Source organism: Physeter macrocephalus, chromosome 12, assembly GCF_002837175.3.
Source record: "Physeter macrocephalus isolate SW-GA chromosome 12, ASM283717v5, whole genome shotgun sequence".
Lineage (NCBI taxonomy): Eukaryota > Metazoa > Chordata > Mammalia > Artiodactyla > Physeteridae > Physeter > Physeter macrocephalus.
This window is the reverse complement of record NC_041225.1, coordinates 76,276,906-76,299,181: the sequence shown is the minus strand read 5'-3', so window position 1 is coordinate 76,299,181 and position 22,276 is coordinate 76,276,906. Positions and strand designations below refer to the sequence as shown.

Genomic DNA, 22,276 nt, shown 5'->3' with positions numbered 1-22,276 from the left:
GCAATGTGACTCCTGGGAGGAAAGTAGAAGGCAAAGAGTAGAAAGGGTCAGATAGCTTAAACCGTGTAGACCACTATAAGGACTCTGAGTTTTTACTGAGTCAAATGTGAAGCCACTGGAGAGTTTTTAGCAGAGGAGTGTTGTATTATGACTTAGATTTTTAAAAAAAGGATCACTCTGTTCCTGTCTTGACAACAGACTATAGGTCTGGTGAGGTAAAGGCAGAAGCAGAGCCACAAGTCATAAGGCTATTACAATAATCTAGACAAGCAATGATGTGGCTTAGACCAGAGAGGGGGCAGTAGAGATGCTAAGTGGCTAAATGCTGAATATATTCTAAAGTTACTACGAACAGGATTCCCTGATACATGTGGGGTATGAATGAAAAAGAGAAAGGATTCCAAAATTTTTGGCCTAAACAAAAGGAAAGATAGTGTTGCCATTTAGTGACACATGGAAGAGAATGAAGGAGAAACAGGTTTTGAAGGAAACATCAGGATTTTGAAGCATACTAAACCTAAGATGCCTAGTAGATACCAAGTGGAGATAGTGAAGTGGCAGGTGGATATGATTTTGGAATTCAAATAAAAGATGAGGCCTGAAGACAAAAATTTTGTAATCAAAACCTATGGTATTGTAAGGTCACCAGACTGGGTGAGATCATCAGGGAAGTGAGTATACAGTAGTGGTCCAAGGTCTAAACTCTGAGGTCCTCCAACATTTAGAGGTAGGTAATATGAGGAGAAACCAGCAATGAAGACTGAAAAGAAGGGTTCAGTGATATTGCAGGGAAACCAGGAGAGTATGGTGTCCTGGAAGCCAAGGGAAAAAAGATTTTCAAGCAGGAGGAAGTAATCAACCGTGCCACCTTAAGTCAAGTAGAACGAAGACTGAGAATTGGTCACTGGAAAGCAGTGAAATGGTCACTAGTGACCTCAACAAGAGTTGTTTTGATGGGGGTGGTGGTGGGAAAAACCTGTTGAATTGAGTTCAACACAGAATAGGGGGAGGTATGGAGGAATGAATGGGCAGCACTATGGATAACTCTCTCAAAGGTATGTAATACATGGTTGCAGAAAACCACTTTGTTTTCTAGTTAAATACAAGAGATTACTCACCTTGTTCTCCTTTCCCCTCAAAATCTCCCCCAAAATGACAAAAAAAAAAAAAAAAAAAAAAAAAGAGAGGTATTAAACAACCAGGACAAAGCATAAAAGACAAGTCAACAATGTTTTTTTGTTTGTTTGTTTTTGTTTTTTGGCCACACCGCACAGCATGTGGGATCTTAGCTCCCCAATCAGGGATCAAACCTACACCCCCTACATTGGAAGCATGGAGTCTTAACCACTGGACCACCAGGGAAGTCCCAAGAGAAGACAACAATGAATGAGACTTTCAGAAGCAGTAAGAAAGCAAATGGATGTGAGGTAACTGACTTAGCAGAGGGGATGAAATTATACCAAAGACTGAGATTCTGACAACTAAGACTGTTTACACTGCAGAACTCTTGAAAGGCTCAGCACTTTGAAAGCATTAGGCACCACTCCTTTTAGCCAGGTACAGTACATAGAAACTAGGCAAATAAAAAAGCAAGGCAATGTCAACACCAGGGAAACCAGAGAGTTACATAAGAAATGAACAACAGAGAAGAAACAATATTTACATAGTCACAATAATGCAAACATTTTCACTGACTTGACTAAAAGTTAAAATAATATTAGGAAGATGGGTAAGAGGAAGTGTGGGATAGTAGTGTAAGGTAGCCAAATCCTCCATGGCAGGGGGTGGGAAGGAGAGGGTAATAGATAACCTCTAAAGTTGGTAAGCCAAAATAGTGAGATGACCACATTATTTAGAAATAAGAAGATAAAAACAGATTAGCGAGGAGTTAAATGTGGCTGATTCTGGGATCAGGACTCTGGAGTGAGGCAGGTGACTACTTTATTTCCTTATGTGTTTTTAATCACAATTTGATTTTTTAAAACCATGTGATTATTAGTTTGATAGTTAAACATGTAACTGAATGGATAAAACATATATAGGAAGTAAGGATAAATAGTAACCTCAGACAAGTTATTTGTTCTACTAGGCAAATATTCAAAATAAAAAATTAACTGGAATAAAAAAGTCCAAGTGATACCAACAAGTGAAAGAATAGGGGCAGGGAGACAATAGAAAAACTGTCTGCAGAAAGCAGGGAGGATGATAGTATGCCAACATTCTTGTGTTATTGTAAGACTCCAACACTGATAACTTTAAACGCTGGCAGAGAAAAATAATCATAATTATGGGTTAGAAGTAACCACAACGAGAATAAAAATAGAATGTACAGCTTCCAAACCTACAGAAAGAAATCTGATCTATTAAAAAAAGAAACAGAAAGCATGCTAAGTACAAAACTTATAGTAAGGTAGCAAAAATATAAAAAGTAGCAACTGATAAAACCATGAGAATATATCAACTGGAGATTTTTAAATATATTTCTCTTAGAAACAGCAAAGAGACCCCCCCAAAAGCAAATATGAAGAAAAATTTAAAATATACATTCACTTTAACATACTGTTCAATCTAACCTAATTCCCTACTCCATTTTTTCACATGGAAGTATTTCTCTAGAATAACACTGGTGCCTCTTTCTCCCTCCTTCTCTCCCTATTTTACTAACAGCTTCTTAGGGAAGGAGTGATTTAGCTGACTGGTGAGTTTGGAAGGAGAAACTATACACATGCAGTTTTCCATTCTCTCTCTACTCTCATTGGAGCTGCCTGCCTACCTACAGTTAAAGTGCTTTCTGTTCTGTTTTCCTGACCATTCTGTAAGTTTGGTGGGTCACTCTATCTGAGACTGGATAGAAAGTTTAATTTAGGGAAATATTAGCAAATCGTATGTCAGGCGTTCCAAACTACCTTTAACACAAACTTCACCGACAACAAACCCTCCCTATCTGCTCAAAGTCTTCAATCAGCTGTTCAGACTCTTATTCTTAAATATAAGCAGGCAGCCGAAGTTCAGCAGAAACCCGAGGAAAATTTTTATTGTGATAGAGATAAAACATAAACACACACAGTAACACAGGGGAAAGAAAAGACTATGTAGGAAAATGGAAGCTTCAAAACAAAGTAATTTAGGGTGGTCCAGTGGGTAAGACTCCAAGCTACCAATGCAGGGGGCCCGGGTTCGATCCCTGGTCCGGGAACTAGATCCCGCATGCATGCCGCAAGTAAGAAGTCCACATGCCGCAACTAAAATATCCTGCATACTGCAACTAAGACCTGGCGCAGCCGAAATAAACAAACAAATAAATTAAAAACAAAGTAATTTACAATCATTAATATCCTCGGATGGATTCTACAAGCTTCTATAGAGGAAAACAAACACAAAAACAAAATAGGGCACATATGAAGGATCAAGAATCAGAACAGCTTCAGCCTTCTCAGTGGCCACAATGGAAGCTAGAGACAACAGAGAGATCCCTTCAAATTTTTAAAGAAAAACAACTGCAAACTTGGAATTCTTTATCCATACTATTATTCAAATTGAGATTAGAATTAAAGACATTTTCAGACATTCAAGGACCCACACTTTACCTCCCATGCAGCCTTTTTCAGGAAGCTACTAGATGTGCTTTACCTCTCCAAGAGAGTAAACCAAGAAAGAGGCAAATGTAGGGTACAGAAATAAGAAAGATCATAGGACTCCTAAGGAAAATACAGAACCCAGGGTAATTGTGCACCAGGCAAAGAGAGCAGCCACTTCAGATTTGTGCAGAATGACTCAAGAGACTTCAACTGATGTTTTCTTATGCTATACCTTATTTCTAAGAAATCTGACAGTGCCTGGGTGAGCCTGGCCTAGGTTATTTGCTGTACTTGGCTTGCAAGACCATGTGCTGATGGCCTAGCTCTTTCCTTCTGCTCCCTGGATCTTTTGAGAACACACAAGTGTTCTGCTTTGACCTACTCCTGAGTGCTGAAGGATAGCCATAGGGATACTTAAAAGCAGAAAAGCCTAAGCAGCCCACTCCTCCTGTGTCACAGGCAGTATCCAGCTCTAGGAGCTGGCACATGCTTCAAAATACATAAACTGTGGATAACCCTAGGTTTCCCAATATTTGCTCAGGGCCTTGCCCAATTACTTTCTCCAGAAAAGGCTCTTGTAAAATTTCAGAGACAACGAAGCCAGACTATGACCCAGTGCCTCTTTTCAGCTTATCTTCTGGGACACCTCATCAAACAGTGGCAATTCTGCCTTCTGAATACAGTTACATTTCTGCATGATACCCCACTTTTATATTAATCATCTTCCATGCTCATTTATATGTATATTTTTGATAAAACAAATTATTTCATTGAAAAAAATAACATCAAGTAGGAATGCAAGAATGGTTCAATTCCAGAAAATCAATGTTATACTCTAAATTACTATTACTAAAGGTGAAAAATCAAAAGACCATCTAAACAAAGGCACATTTAAATTATCAATAAAAGGGAACTTCTTTTGATAAAGACTAACTAGCATAGAACTCCAGCAAACATCACATTTAATAAAGCAACTTTAGATTCTGAAGTAGAAATAAGATAAAAATGCCAGTGACTACAACTACTGTCAAATACAGACTGGCAACCTGGCTGAAACAATAAAGAGGAAAGAAAGGTATAAGGACTGAAAAGGAAGAAATAAAACTCATTATTTGCATTTGCATTTAGATAGACAACCAAAGAGAATCAATAACTTTAGAACTAAAAAGCATTCATCAAAGCTGGAAATACAAGATCAACATCAAGTTCAACATATTTCTCTGATCAGAAATAACAGGATACCATTTTCAATGACAACGAAAAGTATGAAGTACCTAGGAATTAGCCAAAAAAACAAATAAAAAACCCATAAACACATGATGTCCAAAATAAATGAAGAAAAAAATTATGTTCACAAATGTGATGATTTGACCTTGTAAAAATGTTAATTCTAAATTAATCTGCAAATTCAATTCCAAAAAAAATCTCAGCAGCTTGTTTTGGGGAACTTGATAAACTGATACTAAAATGTATACATAGAATAAAAATCCACAAACAGCTAAGGTAATTTTAACAAAGTAGGACAAACAGATTCACCTATTAAGACATATTACAAACTTATATTAAAAGTGTTGGGCTTCCCTGGTGGCGCAGTGGTTGAGAGTCCGCCTGCCAATGCAGGGGACGCGGGTTCGTGCCCCGGTCCGGGAGGATCCCACATGCCGCGGAGCGGCTGGGCCCGTGAGCCATGGCCGCTGAGCCTGCGCTTCCCGAGCCTGTGCTCCGCAACGGGAGAGGCCACGACAGTGAGAGGCCCGCATATCGCAAAAAAAAAAAAAAAAAAAAAAAAAGTGTTGTACTGGGAAAGGAATTGACATTTATCAATAAACAGAACAGAGAGCCCCAAACAGTTTCATGCTTATGGAAACTTGGTATGTAATGAAATGGGAAAATGCGGATTTAATAGATGGTGTTAGAAAAACTTACAATTCTACTATGCATGCCCGGCAGACATTCACACTCACAAGACCCAAAAGGCACCAAGGTCACTTAGCATGCCAGAAAGGTATAGCACAGTAAACACAGCATATAGAGGAGAGCATCCGCCTTAGGTAAGCCTCACATGCCACAGGAACCACTATGGTGTAAAAATCCCTAAAGGTGGGTTCCACATCTCTCCAAGGAGGAACAAGCTTGGTTATCAGTTGTACCTTACTCAGAGAAATCTCAAAGCCTGTGCTTTTTACAATAAAAAAATGTTGCTGGGTAAACAGCTGGCATTCCTTATTTATCTTAACCCACTGTTTCAAGGAAATAGTGCTAAGGAGAAAGTAAATCCAAGATAATTTTCCTCTAGAGAGAGAGAGAAGTGGTTTTGTTAATAACACTTTTCCCTTAATGATTAGCTGGAGGAAAAAGTTGGATTCATACCTTATACTGTATCCCAAAATAAACTCTAATTATATTAAATGTAAATGGTAAAACTATAACACTGATAAGAACAAGGCCTAAAAAACACAAACAACTGGGGGCAAAATTTAAAATTTCTATTCCATGAAGGACACCAAAGAATTAATAAATGACAGGCCTAAGTTATTTCCAGCATCTGAACCTGACAAGGAACATTATTTAGACTATATAAAGAATTTCTTGTACTATAATCAGCAAGAAAGAGAAAAGTCTAATAGAAAAATGGGCAAATTATAAGTATAGGCAATCCATAGCCTGGAAAACCAGAATGACTAAAAAGCATATGCTTAGACTTATTAGTAATCAGATAATGCAGATTAAACAAAATACAATTTCATACATTATCAGATTAACAACAATCAGGAAAATATCAAGTACTGCTGAAGATGTAGAGAAAATGAAAACCTCATGTCTTGCTGGTGTTAAGTGCAAATTGGTATAACCATTTCCGAGAACAATCCAGCATTACTAACTGAAATTAAATATGCATATACTCAAAACCCCAGCCATTCTACTCTAGGACATATATACCAAAGAAACTATAGGGCAGGGTCATAGGAAGAAATGTACAAGTTTGTAGAAGTGGGAACAGCCGGAAATAACCTAAATATCTATGACTAGAGGAAAAGATAAGCTATGGTATGTGAATACAATAGAATAATATGCAGCAGTCAGAAGCATGCTATATACAGTAACATGAATAGTTCTTAAAAACCTAATATTTTATAAAAGTTAGAAGCAAAATGAAATTTATACCATAATATCATTTATATAAAATTTAAAAGTTATACAAAATAAATGTTATTATATAGTTTTTCAAAGAAATATATCAAAAATTTGGAAGATGGCTTGGAAGGATAAACATTAAATATAGTAGAGAGTGGGGAGTATGGAATTGCAGGCAGGAGATGAAGAAAAACTATTAAGGTAAAATGAAGCAGAACAAAAGTGTAGGTTTTCTAGACCAATGATACTGCTGTCATTAATAAAGAGTATAATCAATGATTGAGTCAATGCTGAGCACATGAAATCCTTACAAAAAGAAACGATTTATATGAGGAGAGAAACACAGTTAAGTTAGACTAAAACATTTCTTCATCAAATGTGAAAAACTATCCATAGGGCATAATATAGTAAGTATCCCCATAGGATTCGTAAGTTAGCTGTCTTTAAAAGAAACAGTACATTCTCCCAAATAAGATAAGCTAAATAAAAACAACATATAATATGAAAGGACACTTAAAGGCAATGCTTAAAAAACAAAATTTCTTTGTGTTGAACAAATATTCCACTGCATTTTTCTAGGCTGTTCTGGTATTCAGCAAAATAATTTAAAATTACATTTTGGGCAAAGTTATAAGTACAAGTGAACTAATTTTAATTTTTAATTATGTGTGAATCTGAAATTTTAGATTGATATAAATAACTTGTGACATTTTAACAGGATATAAGAATTTTAAATACACATGGAAAAAATTACAAATAAGTAGTTGCCATAATCTCTTACTTTTGACTGTGCTTCATATTTTAAAAAAAAGCGCTCTCATGTGAGGCAGATGTAGTAGCTATCTCCAATGTTATCAATGAGGAAACTGAAAAATAATCTTACAGTAAGTAGTGGTGTCCAGACTAGAATCTAGGTCTCTGAAAACCTAGATTTGAGGCCTTATTTTTATTTAACTCACCTTCTAGATAATTTTTATATAAATGTAAATTTAATATTTTCTTTAAATCACAAGGAAATAGAGCAGACACATTGGTTTGCAGTAGTTAATATACACCATGATATGAACAAAAATACAGACTTTTACATTAATTGCAATCCTGCAAAAAGAGTTAACTTTGTCTTCAAAAAATGTCAATCAAGTTTAATATATTTTTATTTGTCCAGTAAAAGTAACTTCACAATCTATTAAAAATAAAATTTTAACTGCATTTAGTATCATTCTTTTTTCTACTAAAGAAATCACAAGATAAAGGACAGCAGTATTCAAGTAAATATATAATTATGACACACTGACAGACTAAATCAAGTACCTAAATGAAATGTTAAAACATGAAAATTTATAGTCCTCTTACCTTTTCCTTTCTACACTGATAAACTACAATCAGAAAAAAATTTTAAATGAAACCTGTTTTCTTGTTGTAACTTGTGATTTATTATTTTATTTAATTGAAAGTGTTTTAGTTTCAGTTAGTAATTTCTGTAAAGTAGCAGTCCTTAAATAAGTTCCTAAAAATAACAATATTGGAGCCTTAAACATTACATTTAGTCATCTAAAAAAGGTTACAAAATTTCTCTGCTTATTCTAGTCCTAAATTCCTTTTCTAGATTCTTAATAGAAAAGGAATTTTCAGACACAAATAGTTACCAGTCAGATAACATACACTGCAATTTAGCATTCTTAACCAAAAACAAACAAACAAAACATAACCAAAAACACCCTAAGAAAAGTCAATTTTTTTCTTTTTTTGGTCATGCCATGCAGGCACGTGGGATCTTAGTTCCCCGACCATCAGGGATGGAACCCGTGCCCCCTGCACTGGAAGCTCGGAGTCTTAACCACTGGACCACCAGGGATGTCCCAAGTCAAATTATTTTTGTCATTCTTTCTGTACTATACTCTTCTCCCTATACATCTTTAATAGCAATCACAAGTACTATCTTAAAGACCCACCTTTTCTAATCTAAATAGCGCCAACTCAACATTTCACCTCTACTTCACTTTTGATATTCAATTTAGATGTCTCAACGCCAAATTTAATAATTTATCAAAAATTGTTTCAATAACAAAATTTCCATAAATTACTTTCTAAAAAACAAAGCTGAACCTCTAACTGTAGAACACAAATGGAAAATAATATATAAGTAACAATCTCCTTAACTTGAAAGTTTGAAGAACCAGGTGTTAGAAAAATATGCCTAAGATAAACAGATTTTACTATCTTATTACTTTTTCTGCACGGGGTCAACATTTGTATTTTAAATGATATATTACTTATTATATTATCTCAAAAGAGAGATTCCCAAGAAGTCTTTAGTAAAATTCTATGTTGATTATACACATACTTGGTTCCTAATGTTTTAGTTTGAACTGTTCTAGAATTACTTACTTGGTGAATATAAAGTCTGTAAGAAGAAAGATAAAAATACTAAATCAAAATCTTTATCAAATAATTCCAAGTTTTCAACAATATATGTAAATATATTTATATTATATATGTAAATATATACAAGAATACAGGGTATTCTTGTACCCTGTATTCCTGATAGTTATTATTTTTGTAGTATGATCACAGCAAGTACATGAATTTTCCAGTTTTGTGGGGAAACAGTCAGTGTTCTGAAATTTAACTAGATTTAAAATCATTATTAAACAAAAAACAAGTCAAATAGCACTATCATATTCTAAATGGCAATTCAGCATTGTATTTATAGCCTCAGTAGTAAAAACCAAACCTAAAAGAAATGTGTACCCAATGTGACACACTCTCAATGTTTAAAGAACAGCCTGAAAATGGAATTTTAAAAAGTTAATTATATTATGTAGAAGCAGAGAATCTATGAAAAGATTTAAAATCGTTGCAGCTAGAACTGAGTTGGAAACTCAAAGGACTTGAGTCTTGGCTGGAGGAAAACCAAGTAAATCTTTCATATATGTATTCTGATTCACTCAGGATGAAAACTAATCATACTGTAAAGGGATATGATCATCTGAAGACATGGAAATAATCTGTAAGAAAGATAAATTATAGCCTCTTTATTAGCAGGGAAAACTATTAGGGCTATATGTCACCCCGGAACCATTTCCTTCACAATGCTTCTAGCGACTTTTCCAAGATAAATTTTTTAAAAATACAATAAAAGATAAAAGTATCAATTGTCAGTGGCTGAAAACATATTACTACTGCCTAAAGCAAACCCAATACTGGATGTAATACACATCAGAAAATTTTTATTATTCTGTTTAATTAAAGTTGTAGAAAAATTAGCCTTTTTGCCTGTTCTGATATTTATATGTTGTCACTCAACTTCTGAGGATTCCAAGTCAATTAATCTAGAATTTTAAAATGCATTAGTGATCCCTACTGTAGCAAACTGTGTATTCTATAGTTCATGAATCTTATTCTTTCAATAAACACAGGGTTTTAAATAAGATGAAAATGATAGTCTCCATAATCTTAAAATCTAGGCAAAACAAATATCCTCATGGTCCAATAACAACTCGTAAAATGTAACCAGGTCACTAGACCAACATACTAGTGTACAACTTTAATAATTTCTAGCAGCAAAACATCTGGAATAGCCATTAACAAATGTTTTCATTGGATTGAAGATTAATTTCTTTGTAAGAAGAAATTTTTTAAAAGTATTCTGAAGTATAGTTCAGCTGCAGGTAAACATGAAAGTTATCAAAGATCTTGTTTATCTCCATTTTTCCCAGTGGAATCAAGTGCAACTGGAACCTTATTAGTTTCAACAAAAACAGATTCAAAGGCAGCTTCCTGTTCATCCAAAGAATCAGCAGCTGTTGCTCCTTTAATTAGTGTTGTATTGGTAAAAGACTGTTGCTGCTTGGAAATTTTACTGGATTCCACTGTTTTTCTACCTCTTCTTTTACCAAGAATTTTGACATAATTAGCAGGTATAAGTCCTGTTGTTTGACCATCAAGACTGGCCAGAAGCCAACCACGCACTCTGGGTTGCTGTTCTGATGGAAGAAAAGACAGCCTTGTAATTATCACATACTTTGAGGGTCCAACAGAATATTGATAATAAATGTTAAGTAAAATTTCTGTTACACTTACATAATAAAGTACATAGACAAACAGTGTACATGAATATTCAAAAAATCAAGATGAGTAGGTTTAATTCTAGGATCCCTTCTTATAACCTACACTTTTATATTTAGTAAATATTTTTTCAGCCTTGAAGAACATGAAGTTTACATCAGTTGGTGCATTCATAGAGTAAAAAGATTCAGTTCTATCAAAAGATGAAAACTGGGCTTCCCTGGTGGCGCAGTGGTTGAGACTCCGCCTGCCGATGCAGGGGACACGGGTTCATGCCCCGGTCCGGGAAGATCCCACATGCCGCGGAGCGGCTGGGCCCGTGAGCCATGGCCGCTGAGCCTGGGCGTCCGGAGCCTGTGCTCCGCAACGGGAGAGGCCACAACAGTGAGAGGCCCGCATACCGCAAAAAAAAAAAAAAAAGATGAAAATTAACATCAATGTCTTTCATATTTTAAATTGAAATTTAAGGAATGAATATCTCATTACTTCTCAATAGGATAAGTTAGGGGTAAGTATAGAAAATAAATATATACATTTATGTAAGGCAGCTTTCTTTATATATTTTTGGCTGAAATATAAAATTCATTCTATATGATTGTGATGTATAATCCTGAAGGACAGTGAATGTTAATTTTAATCCAAGGTGGGCAAAAATTGAAGACCTCAGTTACCTATAGCCACATAACAAAAAGTTAAAGGCAATACTCTTAAGCTTAAAGTAGGAAAGATTATTTAAATATTCAATTTTGTAATTCTCCCACCTATTTTATCCATGTCTTTAAAAACCTGTTTAACTGTTAAGTTTTAGTTCAACACTATAATTTAGGCACAATATGACATTTTCATGTTTAATACTACTCTATAATAATTTTTTTAAAAAGTTAAATTAACCATGTCTGTGACTGATTTTGTTCTAAATGCCCACACATATTTTACTTGAGCAATGGAGGAAAGCAATGAAGCAAAGCCAAAGTGTTAAAAGGCACTATTAGTTGAAGAATAATCTGAGATATAAAATTTTTCTGGAATATTATAATTTAGTTGAAAGAAACCACATTTGATCTTTATTCTTTAATTAGATTTATTAAAACTAATTATCTGTATTTTCCTCTAACAATAAATCTTAAAAAGAAATAATTCTTTTGAAATCTAAAATAGTAAGTTACTATTTTCACTAGAAGAGAAACATGAATATAATACCTAAAAGCCAGGATTTTTGAAAAGTGTCATTTTATTTTATTATTTAAAAATTTTTCTTGGAAGCCTAGGTTTTGTGTGTGAAGAGATGAGGCAGAGATTTAGCAAATTTGATCCAAAATTTTCAATTATTTACACATTAAACTAATGATTTGAACATTGAAGGTATTTTTCCCTTATGTAAAGAGTGACTAACACCAATAAAAGGCTGAAGTTTCCATTAATAGATCACATGGAGGGGCTTCCCTGGTGGCGCAGTGGTTGAGAATCCGCCTGCCGATGCAGAGGACACGGGTTCGTGCCCCGGTGCGGGAAGATCCCACGTGCCGCGGAGCGGCTGGGCCCGTGAGCCATGGCCGCTGAGCCTGCGCGTCCGGAGCCTGTGCTCCGCAACGGGAGAGGCCACAACGGTGAGAGGGCCCGCGTACCGCAAAAAAAAAAAAAAGTTCATAGATCACATGGAAATCAGCCAAAGTGGTTAAAAATACAGGTTCTGAAGTCAGATAAACCTAGGTTCATAGTCCAGCTCCAACACACTGGACAATTTACTCATTCTGAATCTCGCTTTCCTCATGTGTAAACCAGAAACAGGATAATAACAGTACTCACTTTACAGCATTATTATAAGGTTTAAATGAAATATGTAAAGTACAGTGCCTAGTACATTTTTTTTTCTTTTTTTTGGCCGCCCCATGGCTTGAGGGATCTTAGTTCCCCAACCAGAGATTGAACCTGGGCCCTTGGCAGTGACAGCGTGGAGTCCTAACCACTGGAGCACCAGGGAATTCCCCCTAGTACATATTAAGCAGTCTATAAATGACAGCTGTTATTATTGTTACTAGTATCTTTACCAACAAAATGTGACTTTTCATAGCAAACCTGACTCCCCACAAATACACAAAAAATCTTTTTTTTGTAAATCCACAAAAATTCTGATCATTACTGGGGAAAGGTGGAGGAAAAGGCCATTTTGTCTGGAGCCATTAAAAACTATTAGTGACCTCATCTGAAAATTAACCTGAATGCCTATAAATTTCTTGCTGAGGTTCTTTAATACGTCATGACAGTAATTCCTAAATATTCATGTTGAAGTTTCTAAAGTAAACATTATTCAAGTAAAAAAGAAAGCAATACTAGTCCCAGCAATAAAAGACCAATAGGGATGCTTAGATGATGCTAGACAATTACTTTGGTTTATTAGATTTGTTACACTTAGCACTTACCTCATGTTTTTGGGTGGTGATTAAAAGTGTTTTGAGTTTAGAAGAGATTATATAAACAAAATCTTTCCTTATCTCAGTGAAATATTATTGGAACAACTCTGCTGGGACATTTTTCTCCCACTCCCCCAGATTTAGAAGGTCTACATTGACAAAGAGAAATCCTAGTAACTACTTCTGAGTTAACTAACGGTGACCAAGATCCTTTAATGCAGTTTTTAATATTACATTTACAAATTCTAAAAATGCACAGATAATTCCAATTTATTCATGTTTTGTTACCTTTGAGAGCTAAGTTTAGCATATCACCAGCACGGAAAGAAATTTCTTCTTCGGATACAGCAACAAAATCATATTCTGCTCTAGCAACTACATGGTCATCCTCACCACTTGCCCAGTTGGTATTGTCTATAAACCAAATTAAGAATTAAGATGAGGTTAGTAAAACTTAAAAAAAAAAGAAGATCTTTCAGTGGCTGTTTTGCAAACTGTATAAACTTATTTGCCAAGAGAAAAGCTCCCCCCCCAAAGTAAATTCCACAATTAACACTACGTAAAATCAACAATATGTTCATTACGATACCTGTTATAAACTTTTTCCTATTTTTTAAGCTCCAAATTCTAGTTCCCTTACTTTAAGCCAGGGGTCAGCAATTTTTTTGTAGAGTAAAAAGATTTTTGATAGTAAATATTTTAGGCTTTGCAGGCCACGAGGCAAAATTGAACATGTTGTGTAGTTTCTTATATAAAGAGAGAAAAAAATTTTCCATAAATTTTATGAAAAATTCAAAATATAACAATTGAATTCTTTTTTTGTAATATAGGTCTACTACAAAGAATGGAATCTTTTTGGGATAGGATAATATTTTACTTAATTTGGGGTTCAAAGGTAGTGTTTTCTATCATCAATATCAATTGCAAATATTCATCTGTTAATGCTAATTTGTAATGAGATTTGAGGTATTTCATTTTGAAAATGTTTTTTCACATAGATATGTATTGCCAAATTCTGATATCAATACATTGAACATGTGGTTTTAATTGAGCATATACATCCTAAGAAGATGAATAGAGTAGAATTCTGTTAAATTCCTTCCATATTAACCTTTAACATGTCCTTACATTAGATACTAATCACTTCCAAATGAAGACTAAATGGAAACTCCTCAACGGCAGTTAAACGGATTTTGAAATATGGACATTTCCTTCGCACTTGCATGGAGGTCCAAAAACACTTCTGAATTGTAGTTTGATCTTGAAAAGTCTATCTGCTGCAAATTTATGTGGGAAGGGAAATCTTGTTTCTTTAACTTTTGACAACCTGGGTGGGGGGTGTATAAAGCAGTGTGACATTACTTGTGATTCAAACAATATTAGTTGTTGTCAAAATAACTTCACTCCAATGTAAGTTTCACAATATAATTGCTATTCTGCCTTATAGTTTTAGGTTGAATTCATTAAGATTACCAAATCTGCAGCAAAGCTGATTTCCAAAGCCATTAGGCGTTTTCTAAGAGTGGCTGATGGTGGTTCTTGTTTTTCAGAAAAATTTCAGTCTTGGCCTTGATCCCTCAAAAAGAGTAATAAAACTTAACCACTGACTGCTCAGCCATCTAACTGCTGTGTGGTAGGGCAAGTCAGGATCTTCAGCTTCTACTTCTGAGAAAAATTCACAGAACTGACAATAGTTATGTCCACAAGGGTGACTGAAGTTCACCTTTGACATTACTAATTCAGTAACACATGATAAATTCAAATATTTTCTGCAATGTACCTGCTGATGAAGAATACAATGAACTACAGGCTTTAAAAACCTTATATTTTCAAAACTCTGTAAATTTTGTCCAACTAAGCTTTTTTCTGTTCCACACAAATTTTTACCATCAGTCACAACACATCTTTGCAGATTAGTGTTTTTTCCAAATTCTTTGAAAATATTCTTGTCTGTAGTTGTTCCATGCAGACTATTCAGAGGCTACATCTTCAGCCACTTCAAATTCAACACTGACTCTTGCAATAAACCACTGAGCAGTAACAATATCTACTGGGTCATCATGAGCCAAGTAAATCCATTTGAACTCATCTGCCTTGTTTTAAAATGACTATTAAAATGATGTTTCAAATACTCTTTAAGAAACTGTTCTCCCTGAAAGGTTAACAGTCTTAAACAAGTTTACTTTCTCTGGCACACTTCCTTGGCTGTTGCAATAACCACTGGTAAACAGATTTCCTCGCTAATCTGACAAATGAGCCTCTCAGAAACTTATTTTGGTTGCAGGCTTATTTTTTCTTCTTTTGCTTATTTATTTGTTTATGGCTGCGTTGAGTCTTCATTGCTGCATGAGTGCTTTCTCTAGTTGCGGCGAGCAGGGGCTACTCTTTGTTGCAGTGCACAGGCTACTCATTGTGGTGGCTGCTCTTGTTGTGGAGCACAGGCTCTGGGCACGCAGGCTTCAGTAGTTGTGGCACACGGGCTCAGTCGTTGTGGCTCACGGGCTCTAGAACGCAGGCTCAGTAGTTGGGGCACACGGGCTTAGTCGCTCTGTGGCATGTGGGATCTTCGCAGACCAGGGCTTGAACCCATGTCCCCTGCATTGGCAGGAGGATTCTTAACCACTGCGCCACCAGGGAAGTCCCTTCCTTTGCTCCTTCCCCTGACCCCTTTTGGGTGAGGAAATTCTGCTATGATGAGCTATTCCATTTTAAATTTTCTAATTTTTCTGACTGTTGACTTCCTGTGAGTTGGGAATATTGTGATGAGTGCCCAGTCTGGTAATGTTGATGTACTGGGTTGGCCAAAGAGTTTGTTATTTTCTGTAAGATGGCTCTAGTAGTACTTAGTTGTCTTTCACTTCATTTGAAACAATTTTGTTAGACTGTTTTGTGACAGCTGTTATATCAGCAAAAAAAAAAAAAAAACCTTATCAAAATTGGTGAATTTTTGTGTAGCCATTTTAATACTGAGGATGGAAGGAAAAAAGCAACATTTTCGGCATATTATGCTTTATTATTTCAAGAAAGGTTAAAAACACAACTGAAGTGCAAAAAAAGATTTGTGCAGTGTATGGAGAAGGTGCTGTGACTGATCGAACGTGTCAAAAGTGGTTTGTGAAGTTTCGTGCTGGAGATTTCTCACTGGATGATGCTCCACGGTCAGGTAGACCACTTGAAGTTGACAGCCATCAAATTGAGACATTAATTGAGAACAATCAATGTTACACCACGCGGGAGATAGCTGACATACTCAAAATACCCAAATCAAATGCTGAAAATCATTTGCACCAGGTTGGTTATGTTAATCGCTTTGATGTTTGGGTTCCATGTAATAAGTGAAAAAAACCTTCTTGACCATATTTCCACATGTGATTCTCTACTTAAACCTAATGAAAATGTTCAGTTTTTAAAACAAATTATGACGGGCGATGAAAAGTGGATGCTGTACAATAATGTGGAACGGAAGAGATCGTGGGGCATGTGAAATGAAGCACCACCAACCACACCAAAGGCCAGTCTTCATCCAAAGAAGGTGATGTTGGGACCTCTCTGGTGGTGTGGTGGTGAAGACTCCACGCTCCCAATGCAGGGGGCCCGGGTTTGATCCCTGGTCAGGGAACTAGATCCCACATGCTTGCCACAACTAAGAGTTCACATGCCACAACTAAGGACCCCATGTGCTGCAACTAAGGGGTGGGTGAGCCACAACTAAGGAGCCTGTGAGCTGCAACTAAGACCCGGTGCAACCGAATAAAAATAAATAAATATTAAAAAAAGAAAAAAAAAACCCAAAGAAAGTGATGTTGTGCATAACGTGGGATTGGAAGGGAGTCCTCTATTATGAGCTCCTTCCGGAAAACCAAAAGATTAATTCCAACAAGTACTGCTCCCAATTAGACCAACTAAAAGCAGCACTCTACGAAAATCGTCCAGAATTAGTCAACAGAAAACACATAATCATCCATCAGGATAATGCAAGACCACATGTTTCTTTGATGGCCAGGCAAAAGCTGTTAGAGCTTGGCTGGGAAGTTCTGATTTATCCATGGTATTCACCAGACATGGCACCTTCATTCAGATTTCCATTTATTTCAGTCTTTACAAAATTCTCTTAATGGAAAGAGTTTCAATTCCCTGGCAGACTGTAAAAGGTACCTGGAACAGTTCTTTGCTCAAAAAGATAAAAAGTTTTGGGAAGATGGAATTGTGAAGTTGCCTGAGAAATGGCAGAAGGTAGTGGAACAAAATGGTGAATATGTTGTTCAATAAAGTTCTTGCTGAAAATGAAAAATGTGTCTTTTATTTTTACTTAAAAACCAAAGGAGGACTTCCCTGGTGGCGCAATGGTTGAGAATCCGCCTGCCAATGCAGGGGACACAGGCTCAAGCCCTGGTCCGGGAAGATCCCACATGCCGCGGAGCAACTAAGCCCGTGTGCCACAACTACTGCGCCTGGGCTCTAGAGCCCACAAGCCACAACTACTGAGCCCACATGCCACAACTACAGAAGCCCATGCGCCTAGAGCCTGGGCTCCTCAATGAGAAGCCACAGCAGTGAGAAGCACGTGCACCACAACGAAGAGTAGCCTCCGCTCACCGCAACTAGAGAAAGCCTGCACGCAGCAACAAAGACCCAATGCGGCCAAAATAAATAAATAAAAATTTAAAAACACAACAAAAACCAAAGGACCTTTTTGGCCAACGCAATATATTGTAATCCTTTAACATAGCTATGTTGTCACTGCATAATAAATGTAATAATGGTTTACCACCTAATTCAGTAACAAAATAATCCAGACTATACTGTGCCTTAAAAGTGTGACCTTCAAAGTCCACTTCACTCTTCTTTTGTGTAGCATGTATGTACTCATAATAAAAATATATATTGCAGTATAACAATACATGTGGCACTCAACACATTGCCAAGTTATGTTACTGAGATCTGCAGTGTGCAGAACAAGTGCAAAGCAATGAGAGTGCCAACATAGATAGGATCTCTATGTTACAAACTACTCAACTCTGGTCTTTCAGTACAAAAGTAGCCATAACAATACATACATGAATGAATGTGGCTGTGTTCTAATAAAACTTTACTAATGGACACAGATATTTGAATTACATATAATTTTAACATGTCACAAATAGTATTCTTTTGGATTTTATTGTAAAAACCATTCTTAGTTTGTGGGCCGTACAAAGACAGGAGCAAGGCAGATCTTGCTGACAGGTTACCGTTCGCTGACCCCTGTCCTAAGCAGCTAAGAAGTCATAGGGCCTAAGCTTCCTCAGTTCCACTTTTCCTCAAAAATCTCTTAGTATCTTTACCCATTGCTCCCTCTTTGACCTCCTTTTCACCTGCCTTGGATCGTATCTTCTCCCACCTCTTACAGGAGGCTTCATCTTTTGACTCCTGTTTCTCCCTCCTTGACAATCAATCCTTCTCTACAGACTCCTTTCTTTCAGCCTAAAAACATTCCCAGATTTCCCTTCATAAAAGACAGAGCACAACAAAAAAATTGAAAACTACCACATCAACTTGCTCTTACCCAAGCAGTCTGTTGATTTTTCTTCCTCCATTCATTGTTAATCTTTTCTTTTTTCACACCTTCTGATTTTATATACCCTTTATACTCCTCCATGGTTTCTGTCTCCTCCCCTTTACTAAAACTGCTTGCTGGAGCTGATGACCTCCAATTGCCAAATCTGATGATCTTTTTTCAATTCTCGATCTTATCTTACTACAGCATCTGACACCAGCCATCATCCTTCCCCTTCTTGAAATTTCCTCCTTTCACCTTCACTTCTATAACACAGGATTCACATAGTTCTACTTCTGCTCTTCCTAGTTTCCATCTTAGGTCCTCTTTTTCTCTACCACTGTAATATCATCCACTAACACTATTTCAACTCTCACTTTTATGTGGATGACTCTTAAATATTTCATTTTTCACCTCTTTCCTAAGATCCTTTCCTGCCTTTTAAACTGCTTTCTGAAACTTTCTCAGGTTCCATGTGAATGTCCCACTGGCACAACCAAACTCAATATAGCTCTAATGAAATGAATGATAATCATTCACAAACCAGTTGTTCCATGTGATTTCTCTGTATTTATTTTATTGACTTTACCTTCAAATAAATATCCAGAATGTCACCCACCTCAGAACCTGCATCCCTGCGACCCAGAGCCAAGCCACCATCATTTCCCACTTTAATTACTATAACGGCCTCTTGATTTTCCAGACTGGTCTCTTTGGCCCTAGCTCTACCTAAAAACCATTCTCAGGGAAAAGATTTTTTTTTTAAACCTAAGTCAAATCATATCACTCCTTTGCTCAAAATTCTGCCATGGCTTTGCATTTCAGAATAAAAGCCAAAGTTCTTAAAAATGTCTACAAGGCTTATACCATCTACACACTGTATTCTTCCCTCCTTCATCTCCTGGTACTCTGACTTTGCTCCATTTGTACTGGCCTCCTGTTGTTCATGTGACATGCCAGGCACACTGCCACTTAAATAACTTCGCAGTTCTGCTGTTCCCTATGCCTCCAGCAGTTCCCTCATACAGCTTACCCCCTTTATCTCCTTCAGAGAGGCCTTCCCTATGTGTAGCTCTGTAACCCCATTTCCTACCACTGGCACTCTGCAACACTCTTCCCTGCTTTATTTCTTTCCTATGGCACTTATTACCTTGTGACTTACTATATATTTGACTTAGTTGTTTATTGCTGTCTCTACCCACTAGTCACAAGGGCAGGAATTTTTAAAATCTGTTTTACTCACTGCTATATCCCTAGATGCTAGAACTGTGTCTGGTATGTAGTAGGCACTCAACAAATATGTGTTAACAAATAAAACATTATCCCTCTCATAACTCAATTTTAAAGGTCTAGGGCATTTCAATTCCTCCTTTCCCTTTATGTACTCCATCTAGCTAGTAACTAAATCTGTTACGTCTATTATACCTTTGCTGCTTTTCACATACCCTAGTTCAGGTCTTCATTATTTCTCAGCCATTCAAATGCAAAAGCTTCATAAGTGATGTCCCTAAATTAATAAATATGTATTAAGCACCTTCGATATACTGGTCAGGTTGTTAGCTTTTGGGAATACAATGGTAAGTATAACCCAAAATTGTTTATTAATCTTACCATCCAATTTCAACCTGTGTTAACCTGCACTGACCTATTTTAAACACTTAAGACAGACTGACCTCTTTACAGCACTGCTTATATGTATGTCACAAGCCTGCTTTAAAAAACAAAAACAAAAGCAGACAACCAAAAAACCATCCCTTCCTTACTAAATGAAGATTAAGCCTTGTCATGGAAATTAAGATCTTCCATTACTAGGCTCCAATCTAATTTCTCAGCCTTACTTCCTAATATCCTTCTATTCAATACTATAGGACAGCTGATGAACAAATCTCATATTTCCTACCTATATACTTTTGTTCAAGCTACTCCATCTGCTTCAGTCTTTTTTTTTTTTCCTATGTAACTGATGGAATGTTACCTATCTTACGAAAATCTAACTTAGATGCTACTTCTTTCTGGATATGAAGAGTCAAAAAATGTCAGCTTCACTTCTGAACTGAGATAATACTCTGTACTGGTTGACAGAGTAGAGGCTTAAGAGTAAAATATGCCTGGTTTTGTTTCTGGTGCTGGCTTATTAAAGATGTGACCTTGAGCAAGAGACTTCTCTGAACCTCAGTTTTATCACTTGTAAAATGAGGATAATTTCTCTTAGGATTGTTGTAAGAATTAAATGAGCAAAATACACAAAATACTTAGTACAGTGTCTTGCATATAAAAAAGGCTCAATAGGAAGGAAGAGGAACAACAGTTCTGCAGCCTGTGAAACAAAAACAACATTCACAGAAAGATAGACAACATGAAAAGGCAGAGGGCTATGTACCAGATGAAGGAACAAGATAAAACCCCAGAAAAACAACTAAGTGAAGTGGAGATAGGCAACCTTCCAGGAAAAGAATTCAGATTAACGATAGTGAAGATAATGCAGGACCTCAGAAAAAGAATGGAGGCAAAGATCGAGAAGATGCAAGAAATGTTTAACAAAGATCTAGAAGAATTAAAGAACAAACAAACAGAGATGAACAACACAATAACTGAAATGAAAAATACACTAGAAGGTATCAACAGCAGAATAACTGAGGCAGAAGAACAGATAAGTGACCTGGAAGACAGAATGATGGAATTCACTGCTGTGGAACAGAATAAAGAAAAAAGAATGAAAAGAAATGAAGACAGCCTAAGAGACCTCTGGGACAACATTAAACGCAACAACGTTCACAGTATAGAAGTCCCAGAAGGAGAAGAGAGAGAGAAAGCACCAGAGAAAATATTTGAAGAGATTATAGCCGAAAACTTCCCTAACGTGGGAAAGGAAACAGCCACCCAAGTCCAGGAAGCACAGAGAGTCCCATACAGGATAAACCCAAGGAGAAACAAGCTGAGACACACAGTAATCAAATTGGCAAAAATTAAAGACAAAGAAAAATAATTGAAAGCAGCAAGGGAAAAACAACAAATAACATACAAGGGAACTCCCATAAGGTTAACAGCTCATTTCTCAGCAAAAACTCTACAAGCCAGAAGGGAGTGGCATATACTTAAAGTGATGAAAGGGAAGAACCTAAAACCAAGATTACTCTACCCAGCAAGGATCTCATTCAGATTCAATGGAGAAATCAAAAGCTTTACAGACAAGCAAAAGCGAAAAGAATTCAGCACCGCCAAACCAGCTCTACAACAAATGCTAAAGAAACTTCTCTAAGTGGGAAACACAAGAGAAGAAAAGGACCTACAAAAAAACGCCCAAAACAATTAAGAAAATGGTAATAAGAACATACATATCGAAAATTACCTTAAACGTGAATGGATTAAATGCTCCAAACAAAAGACACAGGCTTGCAGAATGGATACAAAAACAAGATCAATATATATACTGTCTACAAGAGACCCACTTCAGACCTAGGGACACATTCAGACTGAAAGTAAGGGGACTGAAAAAGATACTCCATGCAAATGGAAATCAAAAGAAAGCTGGAGTAGCAACACTCATA

At 36.4% G+C, this 22,276-nt stretch overlaps 1 protein-coding gene across 1 annotated transcript in view; it reads right to left on the bottom strand.

The window, feature by feature from the left end:
* Nucleotides 1-9,506: 9,506 nt before the first annotated feature.
* Nucleotides 9,507-22,276, bottom strand: part of PEX13 (peroxisomal biogenesis factor 13) — a 35,197-nt gene continuing 22,427 nt past the window's right edge. Inside the window, exons 3-4 of the mRNA XM_007125434.4 lie at nucleotides 13,481-13,606; nucleotides 9,507-10,699 (exon numbers count right to left, since the gene is read on the bottom strand). Coding sequence (XP_007125496.1) covers nucleotides 10,401-10,699; nucleotides 13,481-13,606 — 425 coding nt within the window. The 3' untranslated portion in view covers nucleotides 9,507-10,400. The remainder of the gene's footprint in view (nucleotides 10,700-13,480; nucleotides 13,607-22,276) is intronic.